The sequence below is a fragment of the Colletotrichum fructicola genome (assembly GCF_000319635.2).
Source record: "Colletotrichum fructicola Nara gc5 chromosome Unknown KSG_Nara_v1_contig03, whole genome shotgun sequence".
Classification (NCBI taxonomy): Eukaryota; Fungi; Ascomycota; class Sordariomycetes; order Glomerellales; family Glomerellaceae; genus Colletotrichum; species Colletotrichum fructicola.
In genome coordinates, this window is record NW_027094053.1 from 3,148,295 (window position 1) to 3,167,538 (window position 19,244).

The 19,244-nt window shown below is 51.4% G+C and overlaps 6 protein-coding genes across 6 annotated transcripts; 2 read left to right on the plus strand and 4 right to left on the minus strand.

Moving 5' to 3' along the window:
* Nucleotides 1-667: 667 nt before the first annotated feature.
* On the minus strand, nt 668-3,904 carry CGGC5_v005653 (uncharacterized protein; the record flags this gene model as incomplete). Its single annotated transcript, XM_032024189.1, has 2 exons — nt 668-3,569; nt 3,633-3,904. The coding sequence occupies 2 exons, from the start codon at nt 3,902-3,904 to the stop codon at nt 668-670; spliced, it is 3,174 nt and encodes a 1,057-aa protein (XP_031879101.1).
* A 905-nt stretch (nt 3,905-4,809) lies between these two features.
* On the plus strand, nt 4,810-5,718 carry CGGC5_v005654 (uncharacterized protein; the record flags this gene model as incomplete). Its single annotated transcript, XM_032024190.1, has 1 exon — nt 4,810-5,718. One exon carries the CDS (start codon nt 4,810-4,812, stop codon nt 5,716-5,718), a length of 909 nt encoding a protein of 302 aa, XP_031879102.1.
* A 2,043-nt stretch (nt 5,719-7,761) lies between these two features.
* CGGC5_v005655 (uncharacterized protein) lies at nt 7,762-8,599 on the minus strand (the record flags this gene model as incomplete). Its single annotated transcript, XM_032024192.1, has 3 exons — nt 7,762-7,899; nt 7,960-8,127; nt 8,201-8,599. The coding sequence occupies 3 exons, from the start codon at nt 8,597-8,599 to the stop codon at nt 7,762-7,764; spliced, it is 705 nt and encodes a 234-aa protein (XP_031879087.1).
* A 1,390-nt stretch (nt 8,600-9,989) lies between these two features.
* Nucleotides 9,990-10,733, minus strand: CGGC5_v005656 (uncharacterized protein; the record flags this gene model as incomplete). Its single annotated transcript, XM_032024193.1, has 1 exon — nt 9,990-10,733. The coding sequence occupies one exon, from the start codon at nt 10,731-10,733 to the stop codon at nt 9,990-9,992; it is 744 nt and encodes a 247-aa protein (XP_031879086.1).
* An 870-nt stretch (nt 10,734-11,603) lies between these two features.
* On the minus strand, nt 11,604-13,257 carry CGGC5_v005657 (uncharacterized protein; the record flags this gene model as incomplete). The annotated part of the gene is made up of 3 exons (XM_032024194.1): nt 11,604-12,449; nt 12,517-12,888; nt 13,207-13,257. The coding sequence occupies 3 exons, from the start codon at nt 13,255-13,257 to the stop codon at nt 11,604-11,606; spliced, it is 1,269 nt and encodes a 422-aa protein (XP_031879088.1).
* Nucleotides 13,258-16,371: 3,114 nt separating this feature from the next.
* On the plus strand, nt 16,372-17,967 carry CGGC5_v005658 (uncharacterized protein; the record flags this gene model as incomplete). Its single annotated transcript, XM_032024195.1, has 1 exon — nt 16,372-17,967. One exon carries the CDS (start codon nt 16,372-16,374, stop codon nt 17,965-17,967), a length of 1,596 nt encoding a protein of 531 aa, XP_031879026.1.
* Nucleotides 17,968-19,244: the final 1,277 nt, after the last annotated feature.

The following is a 19,244-nucleotide window of genomic DNA, read 5'->3' on the forward strand; positions in this document are numbered from 1 at the left end:
ACGCGGTGCCTAGCGACTGCGACTTTCTGTTTCCTTCGATCGACCTTCCGATCTTGGTCATGGGTTTGAGTGAAATTTGACGACATTTAAAGGTGATTGTGACTATGTACGTGGGTCTTTTGGCCTTATATGATGTCATGCGCTGTTCTTGACCCCCAGCTGCAAATGTTGTGGGGGCTAGAACGCGACATCTCAATGATGGAAGATTTGGGTGTAAAGGTTGTGGGATAGTCAGAGTTTCAAGTCCCTATAATCCGTTCGGCCTCTCAGTCGAAAGACATTGATACCGCGGCCGTGTTGTTTGCGGTTCTGGAGGCAAAGGGAATTCGAAGGCCTTCTATGATGAGGAATTATGCAGAGCTGCGTCAAAATCATCATCAGGATCAAATGTTTAAACATTCCATAATGTGAATTATGTGTATATAGTTGTCGAACATCGTACTTGTTGGCATTATGGGTAACGGCTCCTTCTCGAAATGTTGATCGTGATTCCTCACATTAAGCTTTTTGCCCCCGCGACTACCTATCACTCCAGCGACTAGGCTAATGAGAAAATACCAAAAACAAAAAAACTGAATTGCAGGGAGGAAGAAAAGTGAACAGACTAAGAATTGGGAAAGTAAAACCAATTAAAGACAACCAGTAATCAATGTCAGCCCGCACCCACCTAGCTCGTAGAAAACAGAGCATTGTTCAAGCACTGAATGACCGAATCGCCATTTGTCAGCCCAGACGTGGTACACACAAGAGCAGCACCAGTCGCAAACGGCCCCAATGCCGTCACGCAGAGCGGCAGGTCCACGGCCAGCGCCACCGCATCGTCACCCGCGAGATCGAGACAGGCCTGCGGCAGCGTCGAGATGCACGTAGCGCTGAGCGCATTTTCCAGGCAGGACACGATCGAGGAGCCTGTGGTCGTCACGCTGATGGCCGTTGTGGCGAGACACGTCGCGGCGTTGCCAACAGCGAACGCGCCGAGAGCCGCCGTACAGGCCGGTATCGCGGGGATCAGGGCCAGGCCGTCAACGGTAGAGAGGGACTCGCACGGCGCCGGGACCGTGACACAAACTGAAGGGGTAGCTGTCGGCGCTTGTGTCGGGCAGAGCGCGGGGTTGGTCACCGTGACGACAGAGGGAGCCAGGCCGAAGGCGACTTGGAGACATTCGAAGACGCTTGAGCCCTGGGTGAGGGCGCTGATGGCGCCGGTTGAAAGACAGGTTGCGGCGGTGCCGACGGCGAAGGGGCCGAGGGCCGCGGTGCAGAGGGGGATGTCGGTGAGGAGGGCGAGGCCGTTGGAGGTTTGGAGGTTGACGCAGGCGTCGGGGAGGGTGGTTGGGCAGCTTGCGGCGAGGGCGTTGGTGACGCAGTTTGCGATGCTCTGGCCGGTGGTTGTGAGGGAGATTGTGGTGGAGAGGCAGGTGAGGACGTTGCCGGCGGCGTAGGGGCCGAGTTCGAGGGTGCAGGCGGCGATGACGGGGGCGAGGGCGAGGCCGTTGGTTGAGGAGAGCTGGGCGCAGGAGTTGGTGAGGGAGACGCTACAGGCGGAGGCTGTGGCTGAGGATGTGACGAGGCAGCCTGTGAAGGTTGAGGACTGGGAGGTTTGGGTGGTTGGGGTTTCGGGAAGTGTGGTTGAGGAGGATGGGGACGCTGAACTAGACGATGGTGGATATGAAGTTGTGGATGAAACAGTGACGATCGTCGAGGTTGGAACGGACGACGAGGAGACTTCGGAGGTGGCGGAGGTCGGGGCAGTACTCGAGGCCGAAGTAGTATCCAGAGTAGAAGAAGCTTCTGAAGTTGAAGACAGTCCGGAAGTGGAGGACAAATCAGTAGTAGAAGGAACATCAGAGGTAGAAGAAGCTTCAGTCGTAGAGGAGACCTCAGAAGAGGAGGAAGCTTCAGAAGTGGAAGAGATTCCAGAAGTAGGATAGACCTCGGGAGTAGAAGACACTGTAGAAGTTGAGACTACCGCAGAGGTCGAGGATGATTCCGAGGCAGATGAGGACTCAGAGGTTGCCGTAGTAGATGCCAGGATAGAGGTCGAAGTATCAGTGATTGACGAAGTAGTCGATGACGCTGCGACCGTTGGCACAAGGACAACGACGGCCCCAACAGTGCCACCTCCCGAAGGAAAAACAGTGGTAGTTGTAGTGACTGATCCATCATAGCCGCTCGTCAACGTCGAGTACGATATCAGACTCGGGTCCAGAATGACAACTGTTCCTGGTTGGCCGGAGACAGAGGGAGGAATGGTCGAGGCTAGGGTGACTGAGCCAGTGTATGCGCTGGTCACTGTGGTGAAGCTTGCCGCCGCGGTAGTTGGCACGGTTGTGGGTTCCAGGATGACGACAGTTCCAGCGGTGTTGGTGCCTGTTGGGGATATGGTGGAGGTTGAGGTTACTGTGCCATCGTAGCCGCTGGTGATGGTGGTGTAAATACCAGGCAGAATACTAGAGGCAGGGACAGAAGTTGCCGTCGCTGGGGGGCTCGGAACAAATATAATGGTTGCTCCTGGCTCTCCATTGGGGCCTGAAGGTAGAACCGAGGTTGAGGTAGTCGAGCCGGTGTACGTGCTGGTAAAACCTCCGCCAAGAACTGGGGCGCTAGTAGGAGACGCTGATGATGAACTCGGAACAGACTCGGCAAAGGTACCGGGTGCCGCGCTTGTGGGGGCCAGAACGATGACAGTTCCAGTGCCATCTGCTCCATTGGGCGGGACTGTGAAAGTTGCTGCCACACTGCCTGTACCAGGTGCCGTAAGAGTTGTGAAGGGGCCAGTGAACTGATCAGCGCTTGTTGTCGGGTACAGGATGAGTTGAGTGCCGGTAGCATCAGTTCCAGCCGGTGCCAAAGAGAGGGTGTTGGTGAAGGTACCAGTCCAGATGCCGCTTACAGTGGCAAAAGGACCAGTGAAGATGTTGGGGGCAGGAGTCAGGACGAGCTGAGTTCCGACAGTGTCCGTACCGGATGGAGGGAGAAGCAGAGTCGTGGGTGTCGTGCCGGTGTACGCCCCGGTAGCTGTAAGGTACGGCCCAGTGAAGGATGTGATCACAGGACTGGGTGTCAGCACCAGTTGAGTTCCGACAGTATCGGTCCCAGACGGAGGCATTGCCAGAGTAGTCGGTGTGGCGACGGTGTAGGGCCCCGAGATCGTGACATAAGGCCCGGTGAAAGACGGAGGAGTAGTCGCGGGGAGGAGGATCAGTTCGGTTCCGACTGAATCAGTGCCGGCGGGAGGCAAGGTGAGAGTCGTCGAGACTGTACCGGTCCAAGGGCCAGTAAGTGTAGTAAATGGTCCAGTGAAGGTGGTAGTGGGAGGCGTGATGGTGGCAGGGTCGATGAGGTCCGTTCCGGTAGGGCCAGGTCTCGTGATGTTCCAGGGGTCACTATCACCGGTCTTGAATGGGCCCAGTCCCTCGTACCAGTTGGGATCGGCTGGAATGCAGACGATCTTCGTTCCGTTGACGTCGTCTCCGCGAGGAGGGAATACCAGCGTAGTGGGTTCGGAACCGGGAGGGCCATCTCTGAAGAGAGTGGTGCAGGGGCCTTCAAAGACCACAGATGGATGGCTGTTGGCGTGGGTAAGTAAAGTGTCACGTTGAAATAAGATGAGTGAAAAGCAGCTGACTTACAGAGTCGACGTGAACGTCGTAGTGCTCTGGACGACGAAGTCCGACACAAGCACCGTAGGAGCGTTGGTCACAGATACAACTGTGCCAGCAACATCGATGACAGTGTTGTGGCAGACGGCAGCGCTGAGATGTACGGGAACGTGATCGACCACAACAAACTCCTGAGTGATTCCTCCTGCGTCGCCAGCCGACGAGCAACCTTGAGATCCCGACGCCAGCCAAGGCAGCACGGATAAGGCGCCCAAAGTGACATGAGACCGTCGGGAACGCATGATGACAGTGATGGTATAATTGAAAATGGAAAGCGAATGTGACTGATTGTGACGATGTTAGAGAGTCGTCCAAGAAGATGATGACTGAACGAGTGTACTTGGTTGTTTCTCTTCTGTAGACCCGGGCCCGAAGAAGACTTTTATGTCTCCTCAGATGGCGAGCCTCTTCCGCAAAGCTGATCTAGACCTAGAAACAGCATTCCTGAAAATCAATCTTATCGAGGAAGGTTTACTGATGAGTCCACATTGGTAATTGAAGTCGTGGGCAGGAACGCATGCAGTCGATAGGATTCATGAAGAGTGGATACCGCCGAATCAGCATCAACGTACTTGGTCCACAGACAACATGCTCTCCCACACATGAAGTAGGAATCCATCACGGAATAGTACACCTTGAGGTTATTTCGATGTTCCGCTTTCAGCCATAAGCAATTCGACTTGGATGAACCAGCTGAAGAAGCTACAGGCATTGGACGGAATGGGCCAAGATTTGGTGATCTTGTTGAATTTTCAATCTCCTTTCGAGTCAGTAATCTCGCCTTCAAGATGCCGAATGATACGATGTCCGATATCTTTATGAACGCAAATGGCTCTCGAACCATTCAAATTTCCTCATTCGCGAGGAGAATGTGATTTGATTGCTTGGAAAGGATGAAGAAAGCTTCCGTAGCATCAAACTACGGAAAAGACAAGATTTGAACTGAGTCATGCTTATTGCCGAGATGATGTTTTCTTCGGCATTTGGATCAAAGACTCACGTTTAACAAAAGTAGAAAAAACCTCTTCCACGGAGTATATAATAAACGCGAGCGTTGCCACTTCATTACACTGATCGTTCTCTCGTTATCCACAGCCTCCCTGACATATTCAGTATTACTCCCCGACACTCGTTCAAAACTCCCATCATGCGTTCCATCACTCTAGCTTTGTTACTGCCTGCGGCACTCGCAGCGCCTGGCGCAAGCCCTAAGGAACAGGGCTGCGAGCTGACAATTACCTCGATCCCCGCAATCACACACACGTTTCTCGCCCCAATGAAGACGTTCCTGGTCAACGCGGGCCAGAGTGACGGGTGCCAGTTGCCTCCTCTTATACCATCTGCAGTCCAGTCCTCCTCTGTAGGCCCAGACACCACCGGCCAGCCGGGCACCAAGGGACTCCCAGGCACTTGTCAGGGCACGCAATGCCAGTCTATCAACAGCTCTACCAATGAAGCCGTTGACAGTGTTGCTCAGACTTCTCCCCGCACAAACTGCGTTGACCACCCGGCCACTCGACCGACGGATGCCCCCGGCCAGAATGCTCTTCCCTCTGCGCCCCTTACTGGTGCAGGGGATGAGGGCCACCGCCAGGGTCCAACGACTCACCCCACCAACATCCACTCCGGCACTCCCAGCCCACATTCTTCTTCCGGAGCTGTGCGGCAGCCCAAGAATCCCGGACAGGACGGCACAGATGGAGACGCATCTGTACGACCTACGCAGGGTATCTCCATTGGTGCGGGTCCGTCGATCGGAATCGAAAAGACGAGTCAGCCAACATCGACATCTGGCGTTGCTAATGCCCTCGCGACAAAACCCGCTGTGATTGGATCTGGATCGGGTTCCACTGCGAGCAACACCACGGTTTACCACAATTCTGTTTTGCCCTCGGTCGAGACTTCAGTCTGGTCTACGTCTGCCACAGGCAATCTGAGCCAGCCTGAGCCAACTCGCGTTCAAGTCTCCTCCGCCTCTCATGGAATCGGAAAGCTCTGGAACGTACATGTCCTGCTGTGCTCGGGGGTACTCATCTTGGCCGGTACACTGGTTTAATCAATAAGACTTCGTTTGCAAAGCCTTCGCCATAATATCGAATCGAACGACCAGGGCCTTGGGTTTCGTTATTGGTCTATCTATCATAAGGCGGGGGAAAACATAATTTGTAATGCAGCATTCGCCTATCATTCATTTCCTTCGTAATAGTGTCAATAAATATGCCGCATTATCTTCGCCGTGCGTGTCAGGTCTTCAATATCTCTACAACGTGAAAACCATCGCCACAGGTCTTTGCCCTAAGCCTTCCCTATTCGATGCATTATGTTCAATGGTTGGAGTTCATGCTTGTTCGTCAAACCTGTCCTGGTCGTGTCCTCTTCGCCGGCCTATTTACAGAGCATCTCCCTACGTTTTACAAAAATGACCTTGGCCGAATAGAGGCATCTCCCAGCATCATGAGTGGGGCAATATCCAACTCGGCATAGAGTCTCAAGGAAACGGGCCCATTTCATCACCAGCCCCCTGACCTACGTCCAGAGCAGACCTGGTCGTCCAATCATTTTCCTGGACGAGCGAAATGATTTCAGAAGCTCTTGGTAAATGATCATGTCAACTCCGAGTTCTTCTCCGGATGTCGGAACTGTCAGGCCCAGTGGCCCCCAATTCCTCAGAGCCGGTGGAGACAACAAGCTGTCAGCTGCGAAGTTCGAGACATGTCTTACCAGCTAGAGCTGAAGCAGCAGGGCTTAGAGGACCGTTGCACTTGAGCTAGAATCACTTGAGTGTGAATATTTAGCCGAGCTAGGCTAGTAGCCGTCGTTTAGCTGGATGGGTTAGCGCCTAAGCAACGCTAATCCTAAACACGCGAGCACAAGCAGATCAATTTTCCAATTCCGGACCAGATCGTGGGTAAAATCATTGGAGTGTGGAACGCTGCAGCATGAGTCCAATGACCCGGTCTCTGCTCGGTAGAGCAATAGCCGAAGCTGAAAGACGGATGTCTTTGAGCTCAGCTGCCCAGGCAGCGACTGCTCTCGGACTGCGGAGAAGTGTCTATGATCACTGAAATTCGCAGTCTCAGTGGTTGCGTCTACGGAGACTGGACGTGAGGAGAAATAGGAAATCTCATGATCCTATGACTATCCTTGTTGATACAGGTAAACAGCAACTCGTAGGCTCTCACGCGGAGGTAGAGTTGACATTCACTGTTGGCTCATTTCTCCAAAGCTCGTGCATCCAATGATAGGTATATGTATTAGTACGTACCTACACGTATGTCAAAAACATCGCTCTCGAACGACACATCGTCCAGTGACTTTAGTTAACTTGCGAAGGCCCAAGTTTCATTTGCGTGCCTGTACCGCGTCGGGACTGTGAAGGTCACGAGCGTGTATTGCGAATCAACTGAAGCCCATTCTGCAATGCGTCTATCATTTGTTGCACTCGGTTTCTGCTCACTAATTCCTGAGGCTGACACCAAATGTGAACCGGAGACCGTGGTTAGTTCTGGTATACGATGCTTCTGGACATCTGTCCTAGGCCTGGTATTCACTCGATTTAAATCCAATTCGATGCCAAAGGCTCCCTTGGGTGATTTTGAAATTCATCAACATCAAAAGTTCTGCTGCAAAGAGTACCTGAGGTGTGCCTTCTGACTCGACATCTTGGGCGAGGGTTGCTAGATGCGCCATATCGCTATGTGGGCGGGGTGCAGTTCTGGAGCGTCGATGCGCAGCATACCGACAAGTGTCCAAAACCGGCAGCATTATCGTGGGCTCCCAGGATATTGTGATACTAGCGACTTCATAATTACTTTAAGGCGACGTGTATGGCTTGAAGCTGTGGGCTATCATCATTTCTCGGCCAAGTCCATTGAAGCCTAGATAGGCTGGCCTCAATGATTTCTGACTTCTATGCACGCATTAAATTTGAAGAATACAACATAATGGCTGATGCTTTGAATAAATAGTCATACTTGCTTCCTTCTCGAACGCCAGCCCTAGGCGTTTGAACTAAAGCATAAAATTCCTCACGGAATTCTTGTACATCCAAGCTATACAAACCTTGTTGTGCTGTATGTGGCAATGAAAGATACTTCACCTAACCAGGAAACTCGAACGGAGTATCTTCCATAGCGTCCCTTGTGTTAATGCGCAGTAGGGCCTCCATATTCGGATCTTTGAGTGCATTACAGTCGTCATTATGCTTCTGGCGATCCTTTCCAGCTTTCATACACTCCTGGGAAATCTTTCAGCACGACCGTCGTTCCAAGAATCGAGTGTGCTGCCGAACACTTACCTTCCCGCAATAAAAGTACCAGGGACAGCTATCACACTGTTTCATTCTCTTCCCTTCATTACCACAGGCATGGCATCTTTTTGTCACGCCTTCTTCGTCCAGTGTTTCCCAGTAATCACACAGGGCCTTGTTCACACTGAGCACTCGATCCAGCTTGAATGGAAATGCCTGATGAAGTCAATGGGTGAACCATGTCTTGGCTTCTTGCTCCTCTCAAGGGCTCTTGACAGGGCCCACTCACATGGCAAGTCTTTAAATCCGCAACCCGGACACCCTTCGTGCCATCAACAAAGTTGACCCTCTTCGCATACACCACCGCGATAGTGTATCCAACCTTGAATTGACTCGGCGTGAAGCGAAGACCTTTGCTGAGGTCAAACCCAATGATGAAATTGTCTCCGTTGCGATCATGGCAGACTAGACAGAACGGATTGCCAGCCGATGTAGACGCGGCATCAATCTCGGCGAGAAGACACCACGTCTCTCCCTCCTCATATATGGGCTGGCCGAGGTGGTATTCTGACTGCAGCTGAGCGAAGGCTGGAAAGAAATAGGTATCGGTAAAGCTGGCGGGTGGCTCGAAGTCCATATCCCCTGCATCGCTCGCCGGAGCGGGGCTCGATGTCGTGGAGTCGGACATGATTATGGAGATCTTTACCGAGAACTGCAGTGCCGGGGTTAAGTGAGATGTGAGATGAGAGAAAGTCGTCCAAGATTCTTGGAAGACAGGAAGAGAGGGGTCAGCCCTCAGCTGTGGCGTCTCTGGCGGCGTTGCACAGGATCCCAAGCTTGTGGCGTTCGTCGAACAGGTTGCGTTCACATCAGCAATGGACTAGGAAAGATGGAATATGAGCTTGGCATGTTTCTAAGAGCTTCAAGATGAAAGCCTCAGCCCGTATGATTGCAAATTGGTTGGTGCCCGTGGAGACAGCCGCATGCGGTGGAACGGCGCTTCTCATCCCCTTGCATTCTTGGGACTGTCGGCCGGAAGAGGATTGGGGTGGTTTACCAGCTGAACACGTCTTGGCCGAGAGGGGTCGAGCGGCTTCAGATGAGTCAGCGCCAACCAGATTCCCCATCACCAAGACTACGAGTAATGGTGCCCTCTCGGCAATTGGTTAGGTATGCATGAAGAAATACAGAATCTGGAATTTAAGAACACAGAAAAACTTCAGATTTATTATGTGCTTTGTTCTAGCCAGTCTCTTGAATGCATCAACTGACGCTTACAAAGACGTACATTCCCACAAAGCATGTTTCACCAAGATTGCTTGCTGCCCTTCTCATGAACTGAATTTGAAAAGCAGACATGCTATGAGCTTTCGAATCATGATGTTCCCGCATCACTGGTTTGGCGGGACCTCTTTCCGTTGCTGTCCCCGCCTTCCATGCCATTCCTGTTGTCATGATTGTCTTGCCCATCGCAACTCTGTTCTCCTTCCTGTGCCATAGAAGACTGGTTCATTCTGTTACTACCGGCTTCGTTAGAATTATAAGTGCCTGAATAGTTCAATTTGGATCGTCCTTGAAAGCTCCGGAGCAAACTCAACCAAGGGAGCCATGCAATCAGATACCTGACAGGTCTTCCTCTACTTTTTGCGAAACCATCCGCTTCTCCAGAGTCATGTCGGAAAGTAGGCTTGCGTCTCATTGCAGGAGAAAAAAGCAGAAACATGTCCCTGACATGCATTGTGCGCGCAGGGAGCGGTGTTGGAGGCGCAGAAAGGGACGGGTCAATGTCGTCGGGTGATCGCCAAGTTTCCAGAAGGAGATAACAGGTTCGCACAAAACCGAAAGCGCCAATCAGCAGAGGAAGCAGCTGTGCTGGAAGGCTAATTTCATTGTCATGGCCCGCGCCTCCCAGGACCGGAGCAACATGGTTGAAATTAAGGGTGCATTCGACGAGTACCATCGAGTAGAGTAAGAAGGCGAGGTTGAGCCAGCGGAGCCATCGAAAAATGGTTTCCAATCTGTTCCATAGACATCAGCATGGCTCCATTGGCTCTTTCAGGTGGATCATAAATGCGCACTCACTCTCCATACTTGAAGCCTGTCGCAAAGTGCAGGCGGGTAGTCTCAGCCCACCGCCTTTCCCTGTACAAATGCAGCATTTTCCCCAGCCGTGCCCAAGCTGCGATAACGGAGGCGAGGAGCATGATGCTGTAATAGACAATGCATCCAATACACATTATAATGTAAAAGATGCGGATTACACCATCAGCTCGAACTTTGGCAAACATGAAGGTATACAAGGTCGCGCATTCCGGCGGGTTTGGTTCCTCGACGATTTCTTGCTCCGTACCTGGGTGCACAAGCCCATCGGTGACGCCGAACATCCAAAACCATAGCCCAAAAGCGCTTATCATTAGGCTGACAATAAGCCTCGAGTGTGTTCCGAAACCACCAAAGAAGCGGATCCCTTGAGGTCCGTTGTCAAAGTACTGCCGCGTCCGATATCCCCAGATGCTGAGGGTTCCGAAGAGAAAGCCGCCGCTGAGATGCATCAGGACTAGTCCATCGATACTGGTGAGCATGCTATTGGCGCTGCACTTTATCATGGCGATGAGGATCACCAGTAAGAAGATGTTGTTAGTGTCAGATGCGCCGGCAATCTCGGAGGGTAGAAGCGTGTTTGCGATGTAAGCATTGGCCCAGGCAAAGTAGATGCCAAGTCGGACCCCAAAACCATAGAAGTCCGCTGCGCCATCAGTCTCACATTCGAAAGAATCATTAGCCCGGGCAAGCAGCCCCGAGTGGGCTTGGGTGATCGGCATTAGGAGGGAAATAAGGGCTTCGACGTCGAGAAGGGGTTAGAATCGTGACAGATCGGCATCAGCATCAAGAGAGCATCGAGGGAAGCCTCAGAGATTCAGAAGAAACAAAAGAGAAGAAAGGAGAAGACGTAAATAACAATGCAGATATACTTATATTGCTCGCCTTGGTGTATGTAAATACGTATCCAGTTTCGAACTCATCGGCTTCAAGGCAAGATTGCCACGTGATGACACTTTGCGTCTTGTTAGAGGGAGGAATAAACATTTATTGATGGGTCAAGTGTTTGTATCCCTCCACGTTAGGGTGTTTGTACGGCAAGGCTAGCAAATGATCATTGCAGCAGTTGCACCCTCGCCAATTCTGGCATTGCTGATCGCTTACTTTGCATACAGACCCCAACGGCGGACAAGATCTCACCCTCCCATCTGGTTGGTTGATTATAACACACCAACTTCTAACTGTCTGTACTACCTGTGACGTAAGATCTTGAATATCCAGCGATGGACTGCAGATAGGTGGCCTGCAGCTGAAGTGACAAATTAGGTTGTATCGGCATGATGACTTCCATTCGCTGTAGGGGTGGACCTCGGCCCATTAGTCGCCACGTAAATCGTCATCGAAACAAACACTATTCTGAAAGGCATCGAACCAGGTTGTTAGATCTCTGAGTAAGAGTTCAGATTTCACAATATGTTAATTCGTCACAGCTCGGGAAGCGCGGGTCTTATAATATGGGTCAATTTCAGACGGACGGCCGGCGTCATTTGTTGTCTGAGGACGATGATTTTGAATAAACAAATGAAGGTATCTTCCACGCTAGGTAGGCCCACTCATTTCTGCCATCAGTTTCCATCGTAAGCCTGGCGATATCAAAACGCCTTAATCGTTGCGGCCGAGCGCTTGATCACGCCGTCGGCCTCATCTACTTGCAACTGCAGCGCAAGAGAGTCCGCCCCAGAATACTTACCCTTTTGTTCCCAGAAGAAGTCTTTGCCAGTCTTTGTTGTCGCGCGGAAGGTGGCCGTGACGTCCACGTCCATTTTGAAGCTGGTATAGAAGGATGAGCCGACGCAGTACTTCTTGGCAGGGCGCTTGAGATTGACAGTGGAAGACTTGGTCAACGTTTCGGACTGGGTGTCCTCCTCAGTGGTGGTCTTCCCAACCTGCCAGTTGAACTCAGTAGACACCTTGGACTTCCCGATGAAGGGGATGCCGGCCTCGGTCTCGACTCCGATTTTGCCGCCGACAGTCCACATATTCGCAACGCTGACTGTGTGAGACTTTGTGACCGCGTCCATAGTCATGATAGTGATCATCTGCTCTGTGCTGGAGTTGCGGTTGTCGAGGATCTGAGAACCAACGGTAACGGTGGTACCGGGGCCCGAGGGCATGATGTTGTCGGTGAAGCCAGAATAGGCCAGGTTGCTGATGCTGACTGACTGCAGATCATCGATAAAATCCCATCCGACATGACCAATAAGCCCGATATCGCACCACTGGACGCGGATGCGACCAAGAATGCCAGACCCAACTGGGACTTTGGTCATCGGTGGCGGATCACGGAGAGTCTGGGCCATAGCGGAGTAGGTTTTGCCAGTTTCGGTAGTGAAATTGAAGCCCAAGAAGGTCCCAGTTTGCTCCATAATCCAAAATTCTTTGATGCGCTCATTGTTCTCGAAGGTGAAGGTGCCGGCATCTGCGTTGCCATCTAGCTTCTGAAAGGCGACGAACCATATCAGCGTTGAGTGGTCATGAGTGACAGCTCTTTTTAAAGTAACTTACACTTGTGATTGAAGTCGTATTGCCTCCAGAGGCTGTAATGTTCATAGCGCGAATGTTGGCGGCGCCCATGAACACCTGCAACGCCTGCAGAGGACCGTTCAGGGTCTCAGAATGACAGTCTGCAGGGTTGTTGTCGATGAGGTTAATGTCGTCAACATCAACAGACACAAACGCGTCAGTCGTAGCTATGGTGAGCGTGTTTCCAGTCGCCGATGACGCCGCTTGCCTCTTGGCTCTACTTGGTTTCGATGACGGCGTAGGTCGATTGGATGCGGTCAATGAATCTTGCAGACGTGCCAGAGCGGCGTCATCGAGGGGCCCATCTTTCTTATTTTGGGTGCAATCGTCTGCAAGGAAGCCGGAACGGTTGTTCTGTCGGGTTGGGGAACAGGAGAAGTGTGAACCAAAGCTGGGACGAGAGTTGTGCCCAGCACAAGTTGCTTCAAGGACAGAATAGAAAGCATTTTTTTTTTTCAAAAGAAAGACTTTACAAAAGACTGACTGATTCCAAAAGAGAAGAAAAAGAATGGCCTTTTTGAACGTGAGGAAGGAATGATTCAAGACATGCTCTGGCTGTAAGCATAAAATGTAGACGCAAGTCAGTTTTATAATTGATCCTAAATCTCTCCACGATGTCAACGTTGGGTGCTGATATCACCCGAAGCCGGCCCCAACAAATCATTTACCCACCATGGAGTCTCCAATAGAAGCAGACCCCCACATCGCCTCCAGCCAGATCATATTGTCCATGTAATCAGGAGAGAACGCATGTAGTAAGAATGATGAGTATTAAGACCAGACTAGGATTGTTGTGGTACCGACAGGGTTGAGTTTATTTGCGTGCCGATAGACCGCTTTTGTCTGTTAGACAAGACCACCTTTGGGAATGAAATGCTAAAAGGGGCGGTCATGATATGGCTGGGAGGTATTGGCGGTAGAGGCGATGGGGTCATAGAGGCTTGTCTTCTATTAGAGAGACCGATGTATGCTGGTCAACTACACCAGACGAATCAAGCGAGAGAAAGGCATCAAATGCGATCCAATTCGGCTCTCACGTTGAAGGTAATGTCACGTATTCTAGCCCACCGCAGGTGGATGAAATATTCGCATGTCACTTAGCTTTGAGAACAGAACATAATAAGGCTGGCGACTGGTTGACGACATGTGTTCCTCAAAGTACTGGTGGATTCTTACACCCACAACCTTCTTCTGGCACCGCGTATCACAAGAGCTCAATCTTCGAGAGCAAGGAACCACAGATCGGAGGATTAACTACTTAGCGAGCTTCAAGGATGACATCCCGAGCCATAGCCAGGCATGAGATCTAGCCCACGAGGGTTCAATTACCATGCCTGGGTCAAGGCAGCTCGCGTCGGTTTTCAATTAATCGGTAATACGAGCTATTGTGGATGGTTATCACCATTTTCGTCTGCTCTTTGGATTTCTGTGCAATGTGGAAACATTTGTACAGGGGCATGAGCTCAACTTAATTCATACCGAAACCACTGCGATATATATGGCTTTGTGCTTGCTAATGTTTGTGGTAGAGCTCGCTTGATGGTGAAACATAGCACCAACTTGCTGCTGTCCACCGTTGCTCTCGAGATCATGAGCAATATAGGAGGAGGGGGAGTTCCCTGTTGCAAGTTCCCTGATTTGGCGCTGATTCTCCATCATTATCCCAACCGATTGACACAATTTCATAGCCGTGTTTTCATCCGATGGCTACCAGGTGATCCGGGGGGGTCCTGAGCTGAAGCCAGGATCAAGGACAGGGCATTGCAACTCTGATGGACAATTATCCTACATATTTCCGATCCAATGAACTTCACATACGTCCGTATACTGCTTTGAAAGGTCCGTACCAACGGACTGATACCGAGCGAACATGGTCTCCTGGACCCGTGGGGTCAGGATCTGTGGGGCACGAATCTGGCCGACAACAGGAATCGGCTGATGGGCATCAATGCAAGGTCATGCTACCCAAACAGATCATAGGCTACCGAGGCACTGGAGAAGAGGCCATGTCCCCACGAAGACCTGAGCCAACCCAAAAATAACCTTTTGCGGGGTTCCGGTGAATTGCGTGCTTGCTCCTAAACCGTGGAACACAAGAAACCTACCACTCTACGTCCTCACGCAGCACGAGATACGGTGATATGTCCCAAACATGAGTAAATTTCTCCCATCTCCCAATGCAAACAAGCTCAAATTACAGTCGTATCGTATCGTTTGGTTACAATAAACTCGCCATCAGCAAAATGCTGCCTGTTCACCTCTGGGAGCTATGGCCAGCAGGTGGAAGGGCACAAGGTAGGTACGAGAGTACTCAATCAGTCAATTCTCCGAAAGGTCAGGAGCTAGCTTGCAGTCCCCGTGCTGATACGTTTGCTACCGGGGTGTTGGATTAGCGTTCCTTGTTCACTATTCTAGGTGCAACGACAGTAACGGAGAACCTACACATCATGTTCGATAGTACTTGAACACGTGGTGAAATATCGGCTACATCCTGTTCATGCAGAATTCCATGCGCAAGTTTTGCCGCGTGATTACGTATTAGTCGAAGACAGACTGGCGAAAGTTTCCTTCTACAAACAACCACAGCAGGTCGGCGCTATTGGTAACTCAGCTGTGATGTGGTGAGACGCGATGCCCTGGCATACCTCACCCGTTAACACGTGCCTTATTCATGAATCTGCGACGCAGCTACCAGGGTGTCTATTTTGGGTTGCCGTTCCATCCGCTGAGTCATCCGCCGTGGAGATGCTCAATTGGCAGCCAACGGATGTGTCGGGCAGTGAGATTGTGTGCAGAAGCTTGATTCAAGAGATCTTGCCTTTCAGCAGCAGAACAAACTTTCAGCGGAACGTGGAGGGGTCGCGAGAACGTTGCGCCCCACGTTCCGGACTTGACAGCCCTATGGAATTCTGACAGCCCAATCGCAACTCAAAGATGCGATGGCTGCTGATGTTTGGATTACTGCCCGACAGAGTCAACTTCAGCTGAACTCGAGGGGAACCTTGCTTGCAGATAATAACGCCATTTTCGAAGTTAGAATCACGTTCTGTCTTTCACAGGCGCTTAAGCTGCCAAAACCGAACCGGCACGGGCTAGATCGTTCCAACTTGCGATGCCGAACACGATTTTCTGACATCATCACCAATGCGGAAAGTGGATGTAACTCAACGTGAACGATCTTCTTCGTGATTGGTCGAGATAATCATCGATTCGGACCCGCATGCACGTCCGTTCGTCTCAATCCCGTTCGCAATCTGCCGGGGTCTCCCAGTTTTCTGCCACCAGACACATATTTCCAGCCACACAAGCCGCACTTCCACAAACAGACAGTTCCCGGAGGCCTGAGCTGGTTTCCAGCCTGCCGGATTCATTGTGTCAGCCCAAATGCTATTATTTATTGACAGCCTCAAGTTCGGTCCACTGACAGTTGTTGCGGTTGGGGTGACACTGGTCCTGTCAGCCCCGATCGGCTATCACGCGTTCATTCGCGTCGGTGACCGCGATTTGTTGTCATCCCTGAAGAGACTAGTGCGGCGAGCTCCCCGATATATCCACTCAGAACTGAATGAAGGCTCATTCCGGCTGCTTCATCTTCTTCCAGGACGAGATGGCGATCCCGTTGAGGTGAAACTAAGCGTCGCCTCGATCTCTGACCCGCCGGAGTATCACGCGGTATCGTATGCGTGGGGTGACCTTAGGGACAACGCATACATTACCTGCGATGGGAGCGAGATACAAATCACGAAAACGCTATTTGAGGCACTCAAACGATGGCGTCGCACCGATAAGGTGTACACGCTCTGGGCAGACTCAATCTGCATCGACCAGCATAACACAATGGAGAAAACGCACCAGATAGTACGCATGACGGAGATCTACTCGAGAGCTGCCTCTGTTCTGATCTGGCTCGGAAGCGACGACAGAGACGTGGATGGCGTAGTGGAACTCGTCGAGCAGGCTTTGCAACTCATACCCGAAGTTGTGGACGACCCGAAGAAAAATAGAGAAAGCGCAGAACTCCTTGGGCATCGGAACGCTGAGGGGTCTGAAGCGGACAAGTCGACGATAAAACATCTCGATTGGAAGCCTCTCCGGTCGCTCCTGAATCACAGCTGGTTCGAGCGTAAATGGGTCTATCAAGAGGCAGTGCTCAACGACAGAACATGGCTGTACTGCGGCAAGCTCGAGATGCCTTTCGAGCCCATGGCAGAACTTGCTTTGCGCATGGCAACATTTGGGATCCAGGCCCTAGCAAATGATGGTTCGCTCTCGGACCAGACGGTGGCTTTTATCCCTGGGCGATTGTACAACCTCTCCATGATGCGTCTCAGCCATTGGTATCGGGGAACCAAGCCGATAACGCTGATGGACGGGGTCAAAGCGACTAGGTCGTTCTTCTGTAGCAACCCTAGAGACCACATCCTTGGTATACTAGGACACGCATCAGATGTCGAAAAAGACAGCATCATCTCTCAAGACAATTTGTACTCCCTATCAGTGCAAGAGTGCTATCTGCGCTTCGCCCGCTCCCAGCTTTTGGAGAAGCACAACTTCGCCGTGCTGGCGTTGGCGCCGCAAAAGTTCATCACTGACGCACTAGCCCCTTGGTATCTTCGCCCGTATATCCGATGGCAGAAGCGGCGTCTTCCAGGCTTGCCCTCGTGGGTTCCTGATCTGCGAAACCAGGAGATTGACACACTGCCAAGTTATACCGTCCGATATGGGAAGTTCTCTGCTGGTGGGGCTACGCCGGGTAGAGTCGAAATTGTAGACGACAAAATTCTCGAGTGTACGGGCATGTTCATCGATACCGTCAAGGAAGACGGTATCTTCTTTCCAGAGCTGCCGTTCCCGCCGAAGCCCAAGCGCGTGCCATTCCCACTAGATCGGCTAGGCAGCTATCATGCTCGCAACGCGTGGAGGTCCCTCAACTTGTATAGACAATGTGTAAAACTCGCTTGGGGTTCCGAGGATATTGACGAGATGTCTCCCGAGAGACTCGACTCTTTCTGGCGGACTATGACTTGCGAGAGAAGCCAGCTCAGCGACCGTATCGATGTTGACATGTCGGATCATCTGAAGACGATGATAAAGGGTATGGACGTATGGCTCAACTCGGAGGACGTGGAGGAGGCAGAGAGGGCGCGGGCTCGGGTCGTTCTGTCGGGACAGTCGGTCGAGATGAGTGTCCTGTCCGCGGCAACGCCTAGGAGATTTTCGACTACGGCAGAGGGCAGACTCTGCATGATACCAAGGGAGGGAAGGAAAGGCGATCAAGTGTGTCTTCTACTTGGGTCGGAAGTGCCTTTCGTCCTCAGGCCGACTGGAGCCGGGATGTACGAGGTGGTCGGAGACGCCTACGTGAGTGGAGTCATGGATGGGGAGGCAATTGCATCCGGCAAGTATCCTGAGACAAAGGTAACATTGGTGTAGAGTTCTTGTTTCTGTCTTTCTCGCAATTTGCAACAGGTATCTCGTATTGATAGAGTCCTAACATTGCTCCACAGCGTGGTCTCATTTGAGTCAGAATGCTGGTTGTTTAATGCGTCGAAGAAACTCTCCTTCACCCCTTTTCTTTTCCCTCGACGCATCCCATGTTTGTTGGCATAGCGTATGCTCGTGTTTCGACAATTTGCTGATGATGTTATATGTCTCGTATTGTGTTTGATGCCTTCTATCTTACTGCTGAGGTTTGCTGAAGGCATTGACGCGCGTGCTAACGCCAATGACGTGTCTTCGACTTCTCTCGTGAGGTAGTCGACAATTGTAAGGTTAGATACTGTTGACGCTCCCATCAATCTGATTGGGGTTTCCAGATCGATCACCTAGGGTTTCAGCTGGAAGACCAACTAGGATGCATGACTGATGGGAAAAAATGTTCTCGACGAACAAAACAACGCTGCGTTGCGCAAAGCTTGACGGTAAGTAGTAGGAAAATACCATCCCATACTTGTCATTGCACTATCGCAGTCCACAAAACAAATCGTTGATTAGAGGGATAATCTCGGGTCCTCGCTGGGACCAATAGAACCACGTCGGCAATTGGTAGAGTTGGCTGGAGGCAGGTGAGCCGAGGTGGGGGACTCCTGATCAGCCTTGACTGGAATGATGATCTGACAGGGGAGAAGACGCCAGCCACTTGCTTGGAACTTGCACCATCACATCCTGCGCGAGTCTCGTATTCTCGGCTCAATATTCATTCATTACATGCAAAGGACAGAGTGAGGATTCCGAGGCGCGTCGTATCTCGCTCTTGACGAAAGGACATTGGTGGATGAACACGTATGCTGGAACTTTTGTTTTGTGTCGGCGCACAACACACGCCGATGTTCCTCTTCTACCTTCTTATGTTTCGGAATTATCGTGTTTGCCGTGTATCTCGGCTATCGACTCTTCGGAAGATTGGATAGATGCCCGCAATGGTGGCAAAGGGTTTTGTATTCGAAGGGTCTGTTCTCTCTCTGCTAACAAAAGCACACAGCGAGCCCAATTTACGATCTTCAATCTCGTTCACAGACAAAAAGGGAAGATTGCGGCCAGTGTGGATTGAACACACGACCTTCAGATAAGATGATTGAAGTTTACAGGATCGAAACCCACTTCAGTCTGACGCTCTCCCAACTGAGCTATGTCCGCCACGATCTTCGGTGACCTCGGGCACTTTGGCTTTCTTCAAGCCAACCAGCGCGTGAGACGAGTCCAGAAGGTCT